Below are 21135 nucleotides of genomic sequence, written 5' to 3'. Positions count from 1 at the left end.
ACACCAGGTCCCAACCCTGGAACCTGAGAAGGTGACCTTGTAAGGGAAAGGGCCTTGGCAGCCCAAAGCTCGGGTGCAGAAGTGGCTTCTCCCGGGGGCCCTGACGCCTCCAGGGGGCCCTAAAGAGGGAGGCGATGGCGGGGGTGGGGTCAGGCGGCAGCAGGGGACAGTCCTTCCCGGGGCCCCGAGGAGCCGCGTGGTCGGGAGCAGAGGGCGCGATCGGGAGGCTGCGGAATGTACTTGAGACACTGGTCGGTGTTTCTGTGGCCTTCTCGTGACCGTGGGCCCGGGGCTTGACCTCTCTCAGGGCCAGCTTGCCTGCCCTCCCAGCTGCCTCCTGTCACTTGGCTCCCCGTGGGCGGGTCCGTGCTGCTCGGGTAGGTGGGGGTCTCCCTGCCCCCTGGGTTCTATCCTGCTCTGCTACTCCCCCCAGCCCTCCGTGGGTGCAGCTCAGTGGGGGCACCGATGTCACTCACCCTTGCATCCCCAGAGCCGACAGCCGGGCCCCCTTGCTAGAGCCTGAGCAGCTCCCCAGGGTCCCAGCAGGGCCCAGTGAGGGCTGCGAGTGTAGGGCAAGGTCCGGAGTTTCAACACTGGGAAGTGACCTTGGCCCAGGCCTGGGGGCGGGGCTTGGACTCACTGGATTCCCTTCCCCTCTGGGGAGCTGAGGGTGTAGGAGGCCCCGTAGCCCCCTGGGTCTGGGGGAGCACCATGGCCCCCTTTCCCACCTGAACGAGGCAACCTGCCCACTGGCATTTCTAATCTCTGAACGGAGGCCCTGGGCCGAGGCTGGGACCCCAGGTCCCCTGGGCTAGAGCCAGACCCCCCCCAGGGCCCCTCAGGGTGGCTTGGACGCCCCTGGGTGAGGATGTCTCTCGCCTCCTCCACCCGTCCGTGCAGCCGTCCCCAGGGCTTCCGGGCCTTTCCGTGTGGGGCGCGGGGTCTTTGTAGGCAGTGGGACCCAAGCAGGACAGGCACGTGAACATCGCCATGTCCCCAGAGCCAAGAGTGACATTTTCGCGTTCTCCTTGCCACAGGGCAGCGAGGGGGCTGGTGGAGGAAACGGGGCAAGGCCGGGCTGCCGAGCAGGGGTGGGGGCTGGGGCCTGGGGTCTCGGAGGGCAGGCCGAGGGCAGGGGAGGGTTTGGGACGCCTCTTCCTAGCTGTCCTCCGAACGGAAAGGGCCAAGGGGTCCGTGCCCCTTGATGTCCGCTGTGGAGGCTCCGAGGCCGTCTGGAGACAAGGAGGCCGGTTGCATTCTGGGAGGATCTGAAGCGGTTCAAGGGGAGGTTCGGGGGATTGGGACCGGCCTGGGGTGCGGTGAGGGTTTTGGGGCCTCAAGGGCAGGTGTCAGGTCGGTTCCTTCTGCAGGCCGTGGGCGGGCTCCACAGGCGGGGCTGTTCGAGGAAGCCAGGCCTTGAGGTCCTGCTTCTGTTCCCCCAGCAGCAGGCGGTGGGCACCGGGGCCCAGGTCAGAGCAGAGGCTGAGCCAGGGGGCCCCAGGGTAAGGACTGGACGGAGCTGGGAGATGCTGGCTCTGGCCGCAGGGCAGGGGGCCCCAGCACAAGGTGGTTCGGAGTCCCGGGGTGAGAGAGAGCTCGGCCACTCATCCCACAGGGTCCCCATCCTGGGGTCCCCCAGCCACTGTGCCACCAGGGTGGACAGGGCTCGGGCTCCGATGCAAGGCCTGGGATGGCTTTAGAGAGGGGAGGAGCTGCTGGACAGAGGTGCCCGTGAGGGGGTGGTCAGCCCAAGGTTAGAGGTCAGGGTCAAGAGGTTGCCCAGTCTGAAGACGATGGCCGGCAGAGACCTACAGCTGCCCAGGGAGGACCGGGCCTCCAAGCCGGTGGGCATGTGGCCCTCCCGCCCCCCACCCCCACTGTGCCCCCTGAGGCCAGTGCTCGCCCCCAAGACGCGGTGGGGAGACAGGCCACTGGGCGCCAGTCCGCCAGGGGAGGGTGCACCACCGTCCCAGGGGGCCCAGAAGATGCCGGGGGTGAGGCTTCCCTGCTCGGGGGATGGGGTGGGGACAGCAGCATTGGCGGCAGGGGCCGTGTGGGGACCCGGGCTTCACTCCGCAGCCGGAGCCATGCTCCCTGCACTGGAGTCTCCGGCGTGAGGTGGGGAGCCGTTCAGACCCACGGGCCCAAGGGCCGGACACATGGGTGGACGGATAGATGGACGGCCGGGCAGAGGGCGCGTGTCTGAACAGCCAGCGTCCACAGAGACAGAACTCCAAGGCTGGCCAGCAGTCAGTCCTGGAGGGATGCGGCTGTGGTCGGCTCGAAGGCTTCCATCCCCGTGGGCCGTGGAGGGGTGTGGACAGCCTCAGGGTCCCAAACAGGGGAGTGGGTGAGTGAGCCCGGCCCAGGCTACGGCTCAGAGGACAGCGACTGTCACACCTTCTGTGAGTGCCCTCCGCGATGTCAGCCGAGCGCCGCCCCACTGCCCGGGGCTGGGGGCCGAGAGGCGGGACCCCCGCACCAGCAACGAGGACGACAGTGCAGAGCCCCGACGAGGCTCGGGACCCAGCGCAGACCCAAGGTGGAACAGCAGGTCGAGCCCGGGCGGGAAGCTCGTCCTCTGCCTCCTCGGGAAGGATTAGCAGCGGCTTGTGAGAGCAAATATGGTGTGAACGGAGGCAGGTGGTGGGAGGCCCAGAGAGGATAGAGGAAGAGAAGTGGGCTGGGGGGTCTCTGCAGGGGTACAGGGCAGGTCCCTGAGAGCAAGGGAACCCGGAGAGCTCTGGGGGCCCGAGGCCAGGGCTGAAGGTGGACGGAGGAGCAGGTGAGGCTGCGGGCTCCTGGGAAGGGGGGGCTGTGGTGACGTCACCCCACAGGTGCCTGGGGAGGGGCTGGGGGTAGGGCTGGCACCCGACAGGCTCAAAGTCAAAGCCCCTGACAAGGCCTGCAGGGGTGTGAGGTGTCAGAGGGTGGGCCGGGGTCAAGCAGTGCACGGGGACCATCACTAGTGTCCCCGCCCTGGAGAGATGGGGCTCAGCTACAGAGTGGAGGCAGCATCAGGGCGGGGCAGGGGAAGGAGTGGGGCTGTGCGGGGCTGGCAAGGATGCGTCCAGGCAGGACAGTGGGACCCAGGCCCTCCCCTGGCTCTCTTGGCTCCTCGCCCTGCCATCTTGGGGTCCCGGGACACCTGGGGTTGGGGCCTGCATTTCCAAGCTCACTGGGCCATCCCGGCAGGAGCCCCAGGCAGGATGACAGGGCAGACGACACAGGCCCATCTCTGCAGTGCTGGGAGGAAGAAGGGGCCAGGGGGCATTTCCTGGGGGTCAAGGAAAGGTGGCCACTGACCCCCACACTGTGGTGGACTCAGAGCCTGGCCCAGGGTGCTGAAGGAGGGGCTCTGCCGCAAGGCCAGGCACCTGCCCACGGGTGCCCGTCTGGGGGTGGGGGCAGGGCCGTGCCGCTCCCGATCCTTCCTGGTTCTCTGAGCCCTGATGGGCGTCCATGGCCATCTGCTGGGGCGTCTGCGGGCCGGGTTATAAACATATAAACATGTACGGTGGGCCCTGGGGAAGCAGAGAGACTCCTGGTGCCCTGAGCAGACTCAGAGCCGGGGGGAACGTGGAGGTTCTGGACGGCCAAGCCCCAACAGGGCCCCTGGGGAGGGTGGTCATCTGAGGATCCAGGGGCTTCTTCCTGTGCCCCTCGGGCCTGGGAGCCTCAGGCAAGAGCTCAGGTGTGTCCTTGGTGAGCTCTCAGGGTGCCCTGGGGAAGCACTCAGGTGTGTGGCTCCCTGTGTCTCTCCCTCCTGGCACTCGGGCAGGTCAGGGAAGGCCTGCCTGTGGCCCCAGCTGAGCCTGCCGTGGACAGTCCAGAAGCCATTGTCACCAGTGCCCCTGCTGAGACGCGTGTGCATCTTCTGTCTGGCGTCTCAGTTTCCCTCCCTGCGCCTGCAGACCCGCTCCTCAGCTGGCGGGGTCATGAACTCCTGCCACAAAATCCAGTGTTGGGGGCAGCTGGGGCATCTCCAGGGTGAGACCCACTGTGTGGCGGGGGCACCCGTGGTCTGTTCCCAACACGGGTGGCCTGTCCCTAGAGTGGCAGCGAGTGGGGTATGGCCTGGGGCGGGAGAGGCACAGCACACGGCGGGGTGGGGGCCCTGGGAGAGGAACAGAGCGGGGGGGGGGTGGGGGCGGCCTCCTGAGGGGCTTGGGCAGTGCCGTCTGCTGGGAGGATGGTGTCCCCACCACCCCCCGCCCCAGACACCCAGTGCAGAGCCCCCGAGTCAGGCAGGGGAGGCTGGCTCCGCTCCCTCCGCTCCCAGGCTCAGGGATTAAGACACAGATGCAGACAGACACGATGAGAAAGAGAGTGATCTTAGGAGGAAGGAAATGAGGCGTAAGGCACGACCTCTGTCCTGAAGTCTCCCCAGCCTGTTTAGTGCCCAAATGTGCGCAGGGAGTGCGGACAAGGGTTTCCCGGATTACCACGTGGGACTGGGGGCCGAGTCCTAAGGGGCAGAGCGGCTGTGCTCAGGTAGAGGAGGCTGGTTTCCCTTCCCCCCACCACCTGGCCTGGGAGGGGCTGCACCCGCACCTGGGGCTGGGCCCACGGGTGCCCTGGATCCAGCTGTGCCTGAAGGCGGCCACTCCTGGCCTCTGAGTGGTGCAGTTGTACTTGTTGACTGTGGAGCAGCTCGGCGGGTCTCTGCCGGCTTGACGGTATGCAGCCCCCGGCAGGAGCCCCGTTGGAGAGGGACAGGCAGAGCTGCCACAGGCTTGGGCCAACAGCTGTCCCACCTCCCCTGGGAGCTCTTCTGGGCCAGGACCCACGGGGCCCCCAGAGAGTAGCCCAGCCCCTGTCTGACACCCACACCCATCTCTCCAGGGAGGCCTCGGACCCTCGGTTGGGGAGTCCCTCCCCGAGGCCTGTGTCCCGCATGGAGGAGACGCCTTACTTTCTTGAAATCACCAAAACCCTCAGCGATGTTGACCCCAAGGGTCCCGTGGTCAGAGAGAGGCACACAAGCAACAAAAGAAGAATTTCTGAAAGTCTATCTTGAAATAACACCTTGAATTTCTTATGATTTACCTTTCTTTCTGGTTGTGAAGGACCATAGGACGGTCCGCGGCTTTTCTAACGCCGGCCACAGAGCAGCGAGTGTCCACGGGCCGTGGCACCGCCTCCGGAACCAGGGCCCACAGAGATGTGTGCAGGCAGGAAGGTGTGGCTGGCCCAGCAGGGCAGTGGTCATGGTCACTGCAAAGGTCATGCCTCGCGCCTCTGGGGACTCAGCGCAAACCATGTCCTTGCATGCGTGCTCCTCTCTGTGACCCTCCAGATGCTCTCCGGTCCCTGCAGCAAGTCCCCTCCAGCACGAGTCCTCACATGCTCCCGTGTCTGCACGCGCTGTCCTGCTCTGGCCGCAGGCTGGAACAGGAAAGGTGAAGAACGAGTGTCACTGTGTTTCTCAGAAGCAGCTGGAGAAGGTGCCATCCTCCAGGGAAGGGCTTGGCTCTGGGGACGCCTCCTTTCATCTCCCGGGTAGAGCCTCCAGGCCCCGGGAGAAGGGGCGCCCAGCCCGGGCCTCTCAGGGCAACAGTCTAGCCCCGATCACGTCCCCATTGGACCCCCCGGGCTTAGGACTTTGCCCACTGTCCCACCAGGGACTGACGGGCACCTGGTTCTGCTCCTCGTGCTCCCAGCTGGCCAACTGCAGGGGCTCCTTCCGGGCCCCGTCCTGCCACAGCCGGGACCCTCTCCACAGCTGGAAACCGCAGCACAGTGCTCCCTGCCCCAGGCCCTTTGCCGCTGGCCTCGGGGCTCCGTGACCGTGGGGCTCCTGCCTTCCTGTCCCTCACCGTGCCGTGCCCCGGCACCACCGTACTGGGGGCTGGAACCCGCTTTGTGTTTCTCCAACAAGCCAGACTTGAGCTTACCTCAGGGCCTTTGCACGGGTGCCTTCTCCTCCAGTGCTCCCCCACCCGCTGGAGCCCAGCTCTCTCCTGTCTGGTGGACCTCCTGGTGCAGGTGCCTCAGTCCCCCTGCGGGAGTCCTCACGGACCTTAGATCCGCGGCCTTTAAGCACATTTTGCACACAGCCCTACGAGTCAGGGTTGTCCTGCTCACCTGAATGCTGGTCCCTGACCACCCGTCAAAGGACGGCTCTCACCGGCCCCATTTCCAGCACAGAGGACCCCGAGCTCTCGATTCTGTTGAACGGCATTCTTGTGTGTCCACCCCAGGGAACGCTGCTCCTGGTGGCTGTCCCAGCCCCTGCCTGGCGCCTGGGCTGCTCCAGTGCATGGGGTCACGGCGGGGCTGGCGCGCCCAGAGGGCATCTCAGGCTGAACACGGTGCACACCATCTGTGTGCAAATGCGTGCCAGCTTTACACAGTAGCCCGCTGTGAGTCGGCACCCACGCCATCCAGACACGGGCCCCACCCACAGAAGCCGCGTGGACTGGAATGTTCCGTCAGTACGCTGCTAATTAAGTGATGCTAACGCCCCGAACACGAAGGGGTTGACGGCCACAGGGGGAGCAAAGACAACCCCCAAAGGCTACGGATGGCACGATTCACTTCCGTTGCCCTCGCGAGGTGACAGATGGCAGCTGCGGGGACTGGGGGTGGCCGCCGGGCATGGACGGGGGCAGCACAGGGGAACCAGGAGGGGGCCCTTGAGAAGGGACTGTCTTGGCTGTGGAGACTCACACGTGCACACACACGTGAAGATAACGCACTGACGCACACACCTGCAGACAGACACATGGACAGGCACACATGGGCACACACATGTGCTCACACACACATGCCAGTGCAGGCGGCAGGCCTGGGACCCATCACCGTGGGCAGCTGAGCCGGGCAGGTGTCCACAGGGGCACACGGGCTGGAGCTGTTACTGGGACCCTGTGGGCGTCTACGGCGGTCTCGAAACCAGCGAGCTGAAACCACATCTCGTGGCCGCGTCTGCATGTGGTGGCCACGTCGTGACCTGCCTGCCCGGACGTTCAAAGGCTGCTTGCCGCACGTGTCCCTGATGGTATCTTCAAGGACACGCTTGGCTCCCCCCTGGGGCTCAGGCCTGCAACGGGGCCCACGGGATAAGGTATCTGAGGGAACAGTGTCCCCGACAGGAGGGGCTGGACGGCGAGGTGGGGTGGGGGGCGCGGCCGCGGGCCCGTGACACTCTGCTCTGCTGAGGGTCCTCCTGAGCCCGTGCTAGGGTGGGGGGCTCTGTCTGCACTCGGGTTGCTGGCAGCGGCCCCGGCCAGCGTCCCGCTCAGGCCACGCAGACCTTCGGGCAGCGCGTGGCTTCGCTGTGGAGAGCACGGCGGAAACCCTGTGACGGGAATGCTCCACGGCAGGGACAGGGACGTCGCAAGGCTCACCCATGGGCTCTGACCGCGGCTTTGCCCACCAGGAGCTCCCGACGGTTTACTTGGTCGTGGGCACACTCGAGCCTTCAGCCGGCAGGGGCGACCCTGCTGCTGAGGTGAGCCGGGCTCCCCCGGGCCGAGCAGAGGCGAGAGGGCGAGGGCGCCCGGCGGCCGGATGAGGGGCGCACAGACCGTGACTCCTGCCCGTGGAGGCTGGCGGCCCTAGGGCCTGGGTCCGAGGGAGGCCTGGTTCAGGGAGGTGCCGTGTCCCCAGGGCCAAATGCTCCCGTGGGTACAGGGTTTCCCCAGGTCACATGCCTGAGCCCCAGCCTGAGGACCCGAGGGTGGGGGGCGAGGTCGCTCAGGAGAGTCGGTCGGGGGTACACACGAGGTGCACTGACCAGGTGCTCTGTCAGCCCCTTCCTGCCCCCGAGGCACGAGCCGCACGGAGGAGGGTCGCAGAGGCCGGGCCTGGTTCAGGCTTCCGGTCCCACAGTGGCCTTGGCCCTTTATTTTGCCCTGAGTGGCCTCAGTTTCCCCATCTGTAAATGGGGGAGAAGGTGACAGCGAGCAGACATACTCCATGGTCCACACTGTTCTGCCACTCTCCACGGACAGCCTGTCCTGCTGGGGCAGGGGCAAGGTGTGACAGGCTGGGGCAGGTTAGCCCCTGGCCTGGTCAGCAACAGAGTCAGGCCTGAGGCCGCCAGGAGTCAGGGTCTGTGGCCTACGGGGTCTGTGGCCAGGGTGGGGGGCATGCCTGGGTCGCCAGAGGACCCGGCCCCTCTACGCTCGCTCAGTGCCCAGCCCATGGTCAGAGTCGACCCCGCATCCCCAGCCCTTCCGGCACGGCTGTCTGTGGCTCCGAGGTGCCCGGAAGCTTCCGGTTCTCCAGGCCGGGGTCGGAGGCAAGGTCAGCCAGATCCCCAGGCCCAGCAATAGCCTGTTCAAGTGCCCTGCCCCCCTGCGGTGCCCAGCACCCCACCAGCGCAGGGAGGGCAGCAGTGGCCCCCCCGCCCATGGCCCCTTGGACCCTCAGCGATGGCCCCCGTGCCCAGGGCCCCAGTGGGGAGTTGGATGTGCCTCGGGAAACCGCCGACCTGCTCAAAGGGAACAGTCTTGTTGAAACCCACAAAGGAAGCCGGGAGGTGTGGGGACTGGGGCTGGCTGTGTCCCCGGGTCTCCCTTGTTGGAGGAAAGGACGGGCTGAGGCTCACGAAGAGGGCAGCAGCGCCAGGGCCTCGCGAGCCAGCAGGGATCCCGTCGGGCTGGGAGCAGAGCGGCTCTCTGATGCCTAGGCCCCGTCCTGCCCAGCGAGCCACAAAGGGCGTGTGGTAGCCGGTGTCCCGACCGTGAGGCACGTGGGCGAGACGGGTGCGGGGACACCAGGTGTGGTGCAGGGCTGGCCAGGTGTCCAGTTCTGAGTCAGCAGGTGCTTCTGCATGGGGAGCGCCAGCGGACGCGGGGCCTCCAACCCGGGGGCAGGGCGTGCCCACGAGCCCTCCAGGTCCCTCTGCTCAAGGCCGGTCTGTCGGTAAGCTCAGCCCACTGCCCCGGCCCACATGGCCTCAGCTGACCGGTGTGCGGGGGACACGCCGCGCAGCCCCACGGTCACTTCCCACCCTCAGCTCGCCGGAAGCAAACGGCACTCCAGTCATTACTGAACAGAAGGGTGGTTCTCGTTCACCTTCACGGCAAGGAAAGGTCGTCTGCGAAATGCGGGCCTTGGAGGTCTCCCTGGGCTTCGGGAGCGGGAGGCCCGGGCATCACAAGCGGCCCGTTGGCCGCCGCACCCCCCTCTCCCACGGAGCGGCGCCAACGCACAGATGCACATGAGTCTGCAAACACAGTCCTCGCCGCGCACCTGCCGTCTGCCCGGTGGAGCACTGGCCTGGGTGCCCTGGCTGGGATGCCGAGCTGCCCCGTCGGGGGCACGGCCAGGTCCAGGGAGGCACCGAGTTTCTGCTGGGCTCCAGGCATGTGCATGGCTCCCACGATCCCACCCTCCCACGTGCGGGGCTGACCCGGCCCATCTCGGAGGTGGGCGCACAGGTTGGGGGGCAGGACGACAGCGGCTCTGCCGTCTCCACCAGACGGGCCGCCCGATGGCCCACCTGCCGGGCTGAGGCCAACAAGGTGGATGGCTCCTGTGCTTCCTCCTTGGGCCCGCGCTACCCCCCCCCCCCCGCCTGCCCCATGTCTTCCCATTGCCTGGTCTGCCCCCCTAGCCCCGCCGGAGTCCTGCCCCGCCGACAGCCCCGTCCCATCATCTGGCCTGTGGCTTGTGGCTGTCCACCCCCGTCTCTGCATGTCCCTCCAGGGGGTCCCAGGAGACGCCTTCCACCCCTCCCCCCCACTCCTCCTCCCAGGTCCTGGGCCTGGCCGTGGTCACAGCAGCTCCGGCCACACAGCGGCTCAGGGACGTGCTGTCCCAGGGCCGCCCACAGCTGAGCCACCGCTAGCACGGATGTGCCGTGGGGAACGGACCCGGCATGACCGGTCTTCCCGGTGCCTGACCTGATGCTCTCCCCATGCCTCGCTCTTCCCAACAGCAGCTGGGCAGCAGCCGTCCAGCGGACGACGGGAGAAGGTGTGCTCCCCGTCCCTGCCACCGTGGACCCCAAGGGAAGCCACACACGGAGCAGGACAAAGCATTCGTTCTCCTTGAAACACAGAGTGAGGATAAAGTCCAGACTGTTTGTGTCGTTTTCAGCTGGAAAAAAATTCTAGGGCGTAAGAAAGACACTGTTTCTAGAATTTCACTTTTCTAGAAAACGTATTTTGTTAATAGTATTTGAAGGTACAAATAGGCAAAGCATAAATACTTCATCATCTCCCCGCACACCGCGGTGACAGCACGGGGGCCGAGCGCGGTTCGGGGCGGGTTTTCAAAGCTCGGGAAGAAAACACAGAAGCCGTCCCCGGGTCACCCGGGGAGTCTGTGCGAAGTTAGGGCTCCTGGTCAGAGGGGGTGGGTGGTGGCCACGCCTGAGGCCCAGAAGGGGTTTCCGGGCAGCAGCACGAGCCCTCCGGAGGCCGGAGTGACCGTCCTCCTCGCCCCTCGTCCCTCAGTCCACTGCGCCCACTGCGAGGCAGGGCCCAGGGTGTCCGACCCCCGATGCTGCCACACTCACAGGCGGCCGCCCGCAGCCCGTCAGCCAGCCACGGGGTTCCTCTCTGTGTGGACCCGACAAAGCCCCAAAACCCTGCTGAGGAACCTTCCAGTGCCCGAGCCGGGAGCAGAGAGCCCCTCACGGGCCAACACAGGCCTCAGGCCATTCTGCAAGGTGGGGGTTCGTCTTCCCACCAACTCACAGGGCGCCTCCCGCGGGTCAAAGCGCAGGACGAGCGGGACCGGCAGGCTGAAACGCAGCAGGCCCGTGGGGATCGGACGCCCTCCAGGAGACCGAGCCCCCACACCTCCTCACGTCACACCGGCCTGGCCAGCAGCAGAGCCCCAGGCAGGCCACGGTGGGGAACACCGACAAAGGACGTGCGCCGTAGCTCACGTGGCTGTGAGCGGTGACCGTGACCCTGAAGTGATGGTGGGGCAGCCTTGCCTGCCGGCCGGGGCCAACCCCACCCCGAGGCCACACGGGCGCTCAGAGGAAGACGAGGCCACGTGTGCGGATGTCCCGGGCGCGGGGCCCACGAGGAGCTGGCGGCTCAGTAGGCCACCCTCCAGTGCGTGGGCTGCTCGCATGCCTCCTCCCGGTCCCCGCAGAACCGGTTGTACGTCGTCCGCGGGTCGAGCCCAAGGATCTCTCTCTCCTCATGGATCCGAAAAGAGAATGTAGAGACCGAGGTTCCGATGAAGAACCTGCCAAGGAAGCAGGGGTCATGAGAGCTGCTCCAAGGGGCCCAGCACCCACCGCAGCCCTGCGGCCAGGCCGCACATGCGGGGAGCAGTGGCCACGGGTCCCACACGGGGAGGCTTGAGAACGCAGCCAGAGTCTGGCAGTCTGGGGCTTGGGGGCGGGGTGCTGAGAGCCAGGCTGAGATCTGGGGACAGAGAGATCAGAGGAGAGGACCCCGGCCCCATAGCCTGCACGCACGGGCTCAGGGGGACCCCACAGATACGGAGAAACCAGTCCCCACACTCGAAGCGTGCTGGCCTCCTCCTGGGCCTGGTCCCCCCACTCTCCTCTGGGGTGGGCCTGCCTCCCACAACAATGACACACAGAGAGAGACCACAGCTATGCTCTGCGGGGACACACGTGATGGGAGGCCGTGGGCAGGCCCAGGGGAGCAGGGTCCTGGGTGGGGTCCCTACGGGGGCGGCCGGGACCCAGTCCAATGTCGGTACCGGGGAGAACGCTGCGGGTGGGGAGCACAGCCTTGAGATGGGGCTGGGTGTCAAACCAGCCAACGCGGGACCAACTGCCATGGAGATGGACGGACCACGGCAGGGCTGACCCGGGCAGAGGCACCTGGCGTGCGCACAGATCCACTGGTCGATGATGGCCACGCCGCCGTCCCGGTACAGCTCTAGCTCCTCCCACGTGGGCTCGAACCGCACCATCTCGGGCAACAGCCGCCTCAGCTCCTCGTGCTCTGCAGAGCGACGGAGGGATGGTGACCGGGGGCTCCGCGGGCTCCGCGGGCTCCACGGCTCAGGTCCGAGGCACGGGCATGGAACCCGGCGCTGCCTCCCAGCCATGCTGCGGGCTTGCAGGTGCACCTGGGTCCGCTGGGGACATGACGGGGACCGGCAGCGGCGGAACCACGTACCTGTCCTGACGGCGTCTGTGGCCACGAACACCCTGTCCAGCTGGTGGGTCTTCATGAGGCTGCGAATCTTCTTCACGGCCCCATCCAGGCTGGGCACATCCTCTCTGTGACCCCAGATGAAATCTTTTCTCCTCAGGTGAACCGCGAGGTACGGGCCCCCCAGCGCGGAGCCCAGCGGGACCTGGCAGAGGCGGCCCGGGAGCGCTGAGCCTTCAGGCCGCCACTGGTCCTCGGGACACGGTGAGCTCCCTCACAGCAGCGCCCGCCCACGGGCCCGTCTCTGGGACTCTTGGGGCCGCGAACCGGCTAATCACGCAGACCCTTTACCCCAGTGCCGTCAAGTAACACAACTCCGGAAAAATCGTGCAAATTAGAGGACAAAAGCCACCTATCCCTGCATCTTCCCCAGAAACGCGATCCGAATGCCCTGTAGCCGCCGTGGGATCCCGCCGCTGCGCTGGAAGGCGCCCAGGGGACCAGTGCCTGGAGGCTCGCCGGGACGCCCGTGACACCGCAAGTGTCGTGAACACCGCCCGCCCGGGACAGCAGCGTGTTACCGGCTGCGGTTATGTGCACACCCAACCCTTCGGAAGGGACTTCTACGGACACAGACGACCCTGCGTCCGCCTGGGCACTCGTCCTCCTCCCTCGCTCCTTCCCTGCGGCTCCCGCACCACCGGGCAGACGGCGCAGACCGGTCCGCGGCCGCTTTCACTCCCAGAGTGGCGCCTCCAGCTTGCCGAGGGGAAATGGAGCCGAGCCGTCGCCCTGAGCTTGTGGGGGCAGAAGGGGACCCTCCCGAGGGGCGTCTGCGGCTGCCCAGAGACCGGCTCAGAGACCGTGTGCCCGGGCGGGCGCGTGCACGTCGTGAGCAGCGGGAGGCGCTACCTTCATCTTGGTCCAGTCCTCCTGGAAGGGGATCCTGTCGGCCTCGTCCGTGGAGTTCAGGTACTTGCTTCGGAACTCGTCCCCCACGGCCCGCAGGTGCTTGGCGAACACCATGCTCCGCCGGGTCTGCGGGCGCAGAGAGCCGCTGCTGAGCGCCCCGCCCCGCCCGGGAGCCCTGCAGTCCCGGCCGCCAACTGCGACAGGGGTCCCGAGGAGGACGCCCCGGCACTGGCGGAGCTCGAATGCGGACGCGCTCCGGACAGTCTGCTGGCGACAGCTCAGCGACCAGAACGATCCACCAGGATGGTCCCCACGCGCAGGGACAGGCCCCCACTGAAGGGAGCCACTGTCCTCACCACTAGCTCAGGGCCACAGTGTCCGTGAGAGGCACAGGCCCTGTGGGCGGTGATGACAAGACCCTCTGTGCTTCGGGAATGACCCACTCGGGAGGCCCCCAGGTCACGTGTCCAGGGAGCAGGGGTCTCTCCCGGGTCCTCCTGCCCAGCCGCCCACGGGAGCGCCACACCCCTCAGGGCAGACCCCCCAAAGCACAAGCCAGCAGCCACGAGGAGGGAGCGTGAAGCCCGATTCCGCAGGCTCCTGCCTGACCCACAGCGCCAGGCACGCGCCCCGGGACGCAGACGAGCCGGTCACCCACAGCAAGCGGCGGCGTGGGGTCAGAGCTCACAGCAGGCTGCGTTCCTTCTGGCGATCGGCTGCCACAAACAACAGCCCCACGGTGAGACACGCCGACCAGCCGACCACGTGGGCCCCGGCGGCTGTGGCCCCTCCCCCCGCCGCACCCCCGCCCATGCGGGCCAGCCAGCGCCCCCGTCTCAGACGTTCACAGGTGCGTCGAGCCAAGCGGCGGGGACCCGCGGGGCACTCACGTTCCAGTACTCCTTCCCCCCGTAGTGGTCGTGCAGGAGGTTCTCGGCTCTGTCCAGCATCACTGACCTGTTTCCGAACGACACACAGCGTCTAACTGCCCGTGCGGCTGCTACCGGCTGCCCCGCGCGCACTGGGACCGGAGCTGGGACCCCTCGGGGAGGAGGCTCTGCACACACTCCCAGCAGAGGGGCTGCAAGCTCTCAGCGTCCGGGGACGGGGGTCGTCCTCTCCTGTCCCAGCCACTGAACTGGGAACAGCGAGGCCCCGGGACGACCCACACAAGACACAAACAGATACAACGAGGTGAACGAGTAAGACGGCCCCAGCAGCCTACGGAGCCAGACGGCGCCAGGGGGCTCCCAGCAGGAGCGCAGCCGCGGTTCTCTGGAAGGTCTGTGCTCTGCAGACTCGAGCCCAAGGGCAAAGCCACACAGGAGGACGCCCGCATCCCGCCGGCACGCAACCACCCGAGCGAACCCCGCCCGTCTGTGCTGCTCGAGGCGCAGGCTCGGCCCTCCTTCGAGAGACTCAACTGCTCCCCTGCAGAGCGAGGCCCCGTCAGGCCCCGTCCAGGGCAACCAAACAGCCCGAAGCACCAGAACGGGCAGAGGGGACACACCAGCAGGGGCCATGTCCACTCAGACCTGGAGGACGCGGGGGCACGAGTCTGGGGGAGGCATATGGCCTCCTACTCTGCCCTCGTCCCTGTGTCCCGAGTGGGACAGGGTGCCAGGGAGGGGACGGCGTGGGCAGGAGGCTGCGGCCACCCCTCTGACCACTCCGAAGTCCAGCTCCGAGGAGGCTGAGACACCCACCTGCAGAGGTGAGCGCAGGTGGGACCCGGGGTGACGTAGCTGGGGGCTGCGGTGGGCCACCTCCTCACCCCGCGTCAGCCACCCGGGCAATCACCGGGTCCGCTGAATGAGGAAGGTCTGATCGCTGCTCCCTTCCAGTCTGGCCTGAGCCCTCACTGCCCCCTGCCCCCAGGACTCCACACCTGCCCACCGCCCCCTCGGACAGGGCCCCATGCTATCCCGGGGTGACTCAGTCTCCCCCGCCCACAAGCAGCAGAACGAGACCCCGGCCGGTAAGTTCCCGCCCAGCATGGCAGGACGGCCCCATGGGAAGCTGCCCTCGCTGCACGGACCCAAGCGTGGGGACAGTCCCGAACCCGGCTCTCCCCAGGGACACGTGCGGCCTCCTCCTCCCTCCCAGCCCCGCCTCACTGTGGCCCGAGTATGGGGTGGGGACGAGGTTTACCTCTCCCGTGCCCGCCACACAGGCCACAGCCAGGAGGGCTCCCGACGCCAGCAGGACGACGCACGCGCACACGCGCACACACAGCCTCGCCGGCCGGTACCACGCACTGGCGCTCACCTGGCCGACGTGTTCTTCAGCAGCACGGGGGCCATGATGGAAGCCGATCCCTGGACGGACAGACACGAGACGTTTAGCGCTCTCGTTTCTTCATAGCCCCAAAACCATCCCCTGGAAAACAAGAGCCCAGCCCCTCCGTCGGCCTGTGCCCAGCTGCGCGACGCCTAAGCCCGGACGCGCACGCGGACGGCTTCACCCCGACACGCCAGCCCCGCTCTCGGGGAAGAGCAACCGCTCGGGACTCCGTCCGGTGACACTCTCCTGAGATCCCGTGAAGAAACCACGACTCTCATCCGATGCCACGGGGCCGGGGGGCCGCTCGGGGAACTCTGGCCGGCAGAGCGCGCAGAGGGGCGGGAATGGGACACAAATGGGTCTCTTGGCCAGAGCCCGGGCAGTCACGGCCCCAAAACAGCCGCGCCCTGTCAACGACCTCCCGGAGCACGGAGTTTCGAGCACCCAGTCATTCTGATGCTTCGTCCACGGGTGCTGCTGGGGGGACAGCCCGCCGCGGGCAGGTCCTGAAGGCAAATGGGTCCGGGCGACCTGACCACCATGGCCACGGAAACGTCCACGAGCCTCAAATGCACCGTGGCTGTTGCTGCGAGGCCCGCGCTCCCACCCCCCCGCCCCGGGCCCCCGCCCCAGCCGCACCTGTAGTACTCGTGCTTGTCCGGCGAGTACAGCAGTGGGTCGAGGCACGGCCGCTCGTCCACCTTCTCTTCCCAGGTCCCCTCCTTCCACCCCTCCGCGTAGCTCTGCAGGACGTACACCTGGTCGATGAAGGGCCCGCCGGACTCTGGAAGAGGCCAAGGACGACCGCGTGACGAGAACCAGAAAGGGACACGCAGCACGAGAACCTCCGCTTCCTTTAACACCGTCCTCCGTCCCGTGCACCGCAGAGAGCTCACAGACGCAGACGCGGGACACAAGCGGCATCAGGGCACGAGGTCCCAAAAGGCAGAGAGATGCTGCCTGGGGCGGCGGAGCTCACCGGGCCCTGCTGCTCCCAGGGGCTCCTCACGTGCCCCCCCTTCCCGCCACTGGGCCTGCCCTCGCCAGCCCGCACTGCCTGGTCCTCACGACAGCCACGGGCCCCACACGCGCTGTCCCCCACGCTGCCCCGCCAGCATATGCTCCCCTCCCTGCAGGGACCAGCCTCGTGGGGACTGCTCCTTTCAGGGCTGACCCTGACCCCTCAGAAGGCCATTTAAACTGCACCTCCCAGGACACCTGCCCAGCCACAGCCTCCCACCCCCAGAGCCCGTTGCCCTTCCCACTCTCGTTTCCTCTGAGCCACTCCTCACCATCCGGGTCCTCCTCCTTGTCACTTGGCTTCCACCTCCCCGCTCCCCACAGGAGTCCCAGGAGAGCAGGAGTCTGCATCCGTCCTGCCACGGTGCCCCCCCCCCCCCCGAACCTGCCGGCCACGCACTCAGTGTTCACGAAGATGGGTGAGCGGAGCCCAGCCACGAGAGAGCTGCCCCGAGAGCAAGTCTGGTGTCTCCTCCACCCCCCCCTCGCTCGGGGGCTGCACTGCGGGTGGGGTCTGGTCCTGGAGCTCCAGGGGCCCCTGTCGCAGGAAGGCCAAGAGGCCCGGTGCCCTGTTGCACGTGTCCCGGCAGCCGGACCCAGGACAGGCTCCCTTCCCTCCCCCTCTGTAGAGGGAGACAGCTGGGCAGGCGGAGGCCGAGCGGGTCCGCCCATCCGCAGCACGTCACCCAGGACGGCCGTCTGCTCTGGCCCTGCTGCTCTGGCCCCAGGCTTGAGGCTTCAGGGGCAGCAGGGAGGGGACTGGGTGCCCCACCCCACATATCCCATGTCCCCGATAAACACCACATCACGTGGCTGAGGCTCACACTTGTCCCCGTATCTGCCTGTCAAGAAACCCCCCGGCCACAGCCCTGTGGGGAGGTGAAGGGCTGTTTCCCCGAGAGGCACCAGGACCCGAGGCCCAGACTCCGTCAGACGAGGCGCCCGGCAACGGCGCCCGTCATGGCCCACAGAAGGACGCGCTCCACACGTGCTTCTTACAAATCTCAGAGTTTGCTTCTTCCCCGTGGACGCAGGTTTCAGGAGGTCCGTATCGTCCCATGCCTGCAGCGGTCACGGGACTGACCCCGCCACGGGAACGGCCCAAAGGGACCGGGACTAAGGTGCTGTGAGAGCAGGACGTGGAAAACGCAGACGCGCAGCAGCGGCCGGGGCTCCCCGGGTCCTCCCGTGGCAGGAGCTCCGCATCGCGTTGGCGCCCCCTCCTCCAGGCTGAGGGGCAGCAGAAGGGTGTCGCGGCCTTTTAAGCGCGTCTTCTGAAAAACACAACGCTGAGCTCTGCGCACCCGCGCTCTGAGAAGATCCCCAACTTCGCTCTCTGAAAAGCGGAGACTGTGCAGGATTCAGTGGAACGAGACACGCTACGATGAGAACCTCCGCCAGCAGTGCAGGGAGGTGCCGGGAGGTCAGCGCCCCCTGGGGCACGGACAGCCGTCCCTTGGGGACACGAGGCCGTCTCTGCACGGGAGCACGTCGGGCTGGGAGCACGCCCGGCTGGGAGCACGCCCGGCCCCCGCACGGGCAGCCTCCCCACCGCCACGGGAGCACCCTGCGCGGGCTCACCCGCTGCCCCAGGATTCAGAGGCAGGGGCCAGGTGCTCGCACACTTCAGATCTGCAACCCTAGACCAGTTCTGGAAGGAGCAGGACGGCGGGGAACTGTGAGTGCGAGACCGCAGCGGGGCCCCCCACGCACACAAGGGTCAGCGTGCCCGGCCGCAGACAGCCGGCTGACCGCCCGCGACCACGGCCTCACCTGCAATGAACTGCTCGTACTCGATGACCGGGATGTTTCTGTTGAGACTCGGGAGGTCGAAGAAGTCGGACCAGGGAATGCGCACCTGGTGGATGTCCGGGCTCTGCCAGTGGTAGAGGCGGCCCCACGGCGGCAGCACCAGCACCCACTCCTCCGTCTCCAGCAGCGTCTTCAGGAGGGAGGCCACGCGGATGTACACGTCCCTGCGCAGGTTGAAGCCCTCTGGGGGGTTGACGTCGTACAGGAGGTACCTGGGGGCGGCAGGAGAGCGGTGCTTGGGCAGTTCCCGGTGAGGAGGTGGCAGCGGCCAGCGCCCGCGGCCGCACAGCCCACCACTCACGGGGCCGGCAAGGGGCCGGCAACCACCCGCCCTGCGACCAGCAGAGTCTGGGCGACAAGAGCCCGAGGACCCGCCGCCCGCGGGGTGCTCGTCCGCGTCTCCCGCCCGGCTCCACGCTCAGCGGTCACCGCAGACCCCCGCCCTGTCCGCGGGATCCCGAGGGGAACCAGAGCCTCCGCACGCGTCGGCTCACCCAGGACACCCGTGAGAAGCCGCTGCACGGACGCGGGGACGCGGGGACGCGTCTCGACGTCTAGCGAAGACCGTCGCCGGCAGTGCCCGCTCTGTCCTTCACCCCGCGCCGCGCCCCGGCCCTGACACCGCGCGGCTCCCGGGCCCGCGCAGTCCCCGCCGCGACCGAGGACGCTGGGACGGAACCCCCCAGACCGGAGCCGCAGGGGGCCCCGCTGACCATCCCGGCCGTCAGCGCGCGGCGGGGGCTGCTCGGGTCGAGCCCAGGGAGCCGCTGGACCGCAGACACCCGTTTCCCGCCGCGGACACTCCGCGGGCAGCCGGGGCGGCCCCGCGCGGACACGCACAGGAGCTACGGGCCAGGCCCCGCGCCGGCCGCTCGACGCTGACCCACAGCCGGCCCTTCCGGGGCCTCCGGGACGCCGCAGCTGCCCCCGACGAGCCCGGCTCGCGGCGCAGGCCCGAAGGCCGGCGGGGGTGCGGTGCGGCGCTGACGGGGTGCGGCTGCAGGGGTGCAGGGATGCGGGGGTGCCGCAGGGATGCGGGGGTGCCGCGCTGACGGGGTGCGGGTGCGCGGGGGTGCGGGGGTGCGCGCCGTGGAGCCCGCCCCGCCCCCGCGGCCCCGCCCCCGGCGCGGACACGCTTTTACCGTCTGCGGGACGCCGCCCCCGACAGGATGTCGGCCGCCGACTGGCCGGGCCAGAACTCCTCGCCCGACCCCGAGGCCGGCGGCCAGGACGCCGCTTCCAGCAGCACCAAAAAGACGACGCCGAGCGCCGCCATGGCCAAGGGCGGCCACGCACTTCCGGCGGCCGCGCCCCGCCCCGGAAGCGCCCCCCGCCCGCACTCCGCCGCGCGTCTCCTGAAGCCACGGCAACGCCACGCGTGCGTCTTGCGTCATTCCGAGGCTGGGCGTCTCCCGGAGCGAAAGTCTCTCGCGGGCGGCGCGGGGCTCAGGCCGGGCAGGTGCCGGGCCTGTGGTGCTGCTGGTCTAGGGGCGGGGCCCCGCGTCTGTGGGCGGAGCCAGAAGGCCGGGGCGGGGCTGGGATGTGGGCGGAGCCAGGCCGGGCGGGGCCGACCTGGAGCGGGGGCGGGGCCGCGCGGGGCGGAGCGCTGGCAGAGGTGGGCTCTGGCAGGTGTGCCCGCGGCGCGGGTCTCGGCCTCCGCGGGCGGCCGGCGGGGTTCGGGGCGGGCAAGCCGCAGAGCTGACCCGAGGCCCGCACGGTTGGCCAGGTGCGGGCCCCGCGCCGCGGACCCGCCCGGCCCGGTGACCCGCAGAGCCGTTTCCGGGGTGACGAGGTGTGTCCCGCTGGGAGAGGGGGTCTCACTGTGGAAGACCGCGGTGCGAGGGCGGCAGAGCGGCCCCTCCGTGTCGACAGGCTCAGGACGCCGGAGCGGCTGGGGTGGAAGCTGCATCTGAGGAGCCGGACCTTGGGGTCAGCCGGCCAGCGGCTCCCGCGCCCCGTCCTGTGCAGCCCCGGTCTGCACCCACCTGCGCGTGGGGCTGCGCGGCGGCGGCGGCAGGGGTCCGGCAGGAAGCTCAGGGCGGTGCGGGGAGGCCTTGCTTCCGGGCCCCTCGCGGCCACCCCTCGCTTTCCCGGCCCCGTCCTCCCCTCCCCCCAGCAGCTCCCCGGGGACACTGTCTCTCTTAGAGGCGCTTAACTCCGCGGGCTCCTGCCCGAGGGGACCCTTTGGGTGACCGGAGCCTTCCTAGTTCCTGGCATGAAGTGCACCCTGGGTCCCAGCCTGTGCCCAGCAGTGTGGGGACCGCGGGGGCAGGGGCAGCAAGGGGGGACAGCGTGGTGGAGACGTCCACACCCCAGCTCCCGTCCTGGAACCGTGGTCTCTCGCCTGCGGTGAGCGTTTCTACTGTTGAAGCCACGTGGAGTCGAGCGCATAGAACAAGTGTTTGCCGGCTCCCCTCCGAGTGCAGAGCACACAAGGTCACCTCCGGGTTCTCTGCTCCAGGAGGGCCAGCAGCACGTACCCTCTGTCCCCCGGACCTGCCCTTCTGTCCTCGTCCCTGGGGCTGGATTCTTGTTCTTTGTCTCAGTAGAGCCGTCCCCAAACTATTCCCAGCAGCGTCTGTCCTGACCTTTCAGTCGCAGAACAGAAAGGACAGAAGTGGGGGCCTGTGTGCTGCCCCCAACAACCCTGGCGCCTCCCACCACGCCCACTGCGCCCAGCCTGTTCCCCTGGTGTTGCCTCTACTATTTTAGAGTAAATGACTTTTTTTGGCAATGACATCAACTTGTTACACTTGAAATATTTCTGTATGTATCTCTGAAAAGTAGGACATTTTCTCACAGCCACGATATCATTAATTCACCAAAAAATGTGCTACTTATGCTAGAACATCAAATGCGCTGTCCCATGCACGGGCCCCTCTCGGTTTCAGAACGCCCCTCATCATGACAGGTTTGCTCAGATCAGGACCCCCTGGGTTCTCCAGAGGAACACTGGTGGATCTATGTGAGGAGATGGGTTACAGGGATGGGCTCAGTGCTCTGCAGGCCTGAGGCCCCAGGATCTCTGTCAGCAAGCGGGGGGCCCAGGGAGGTGGGTGGTGTT

General features: G+C 67.7%; 1 protein-coding gene across 3 annotated transcripts; it reads right to left on the bottom strand.

Annotated features, from left to right (window-relative positions):
* Window positions 1–10094: 10094 nt before the first annotated feature.
* POFUT2 (protein O-fucosyltransferase 2) lies at window positions 10095–19480 on the bottom strand. Of its 3 annotated transcripts, XM_047718196.1 has the most exons (9): window positions 19214–19378; window positions 18033–18283; window positions 15879–16023; window positions 15225–15335; window positions 13847–13913; window positions 12957–13082; window positions 12069–12249; window positions 11768–11891; window positions 10095–11157 (listed from the first exon to the last, which is right to left on the bottom strand). In XM_047718196.1, exons 1-9 carry the CDS (start codon window positions 19345–19347, stop codon window positions 11004–11006), a joined length of 1293 nt encoding a protein of 430 aa, XP_047574152.1. In that variant the 5' UTR covers window positions 19348–19378; the 3' UTR covers window positions 10095–11003. The 3 variants fall into 3 exon arrangements, with proteins under 3 accessions (XP_047574152.1, XP_047574161.1, XP_047574171.1); XM_047718205.1 differs by lacking the exon at window positions 15879–16023 and having other exon boundaries at window positions 19214–19480; XM_047718215.1 differs by lacking the exon at window positions 12957–13082 and having other exon boundaries at window positions 19214–19379.
* Between the last annotated feature and the right edge of the window lie 1655 nt (window positions 19481–21135).

The sequence above is a fragment of the Lutra lutra genome, chromosome 1 (assembly GCF_902655055.1).
Source record: "Lutra lutra chromosome 1, mLutLut1.2, whole genome shotgun sequence".
NCBI classification, from domain to species: Eukaryota; Metazoa; Chordata; class Mammalia; order Carnivora; family Mustelidae; genus Lutra; species Lutra lutra.
The sequence above is the reverse complement of the archived record's forward strand: the minus strand, read 5'-3'. Positions and strand labels throughout refer to the sequence as shown.

What these genes read in the sequence shown, in the direction of transcription:
- POFUT2 (XM_047718196.1), bottom strand. Translation starts at nt 19,347, where the DNA reads ATGGCGGCGCTCGGCGTCGTCTTTTTGGTGCTGCTGGAAGCGGCGTCC. An exon ending in GGGGGAAGGAGTACTGGAAC is followed by an intron (nt 13,083 to 13,846) that starts GTGAGTGCCCCG and finishes CTGCGCCCGCAG; the next exon opens with ACCCGGCGGAGCATGGTGTT. An exon ending in AGGACTGGACCAAGATGAAG is followed by an intron (nt 12,250 to 12,956) that starts GTAGCGCCTCCC and finishes CGCCTCTGCCAG; the next exon opens with GTCCCGCTGGGCTCCGCGCT.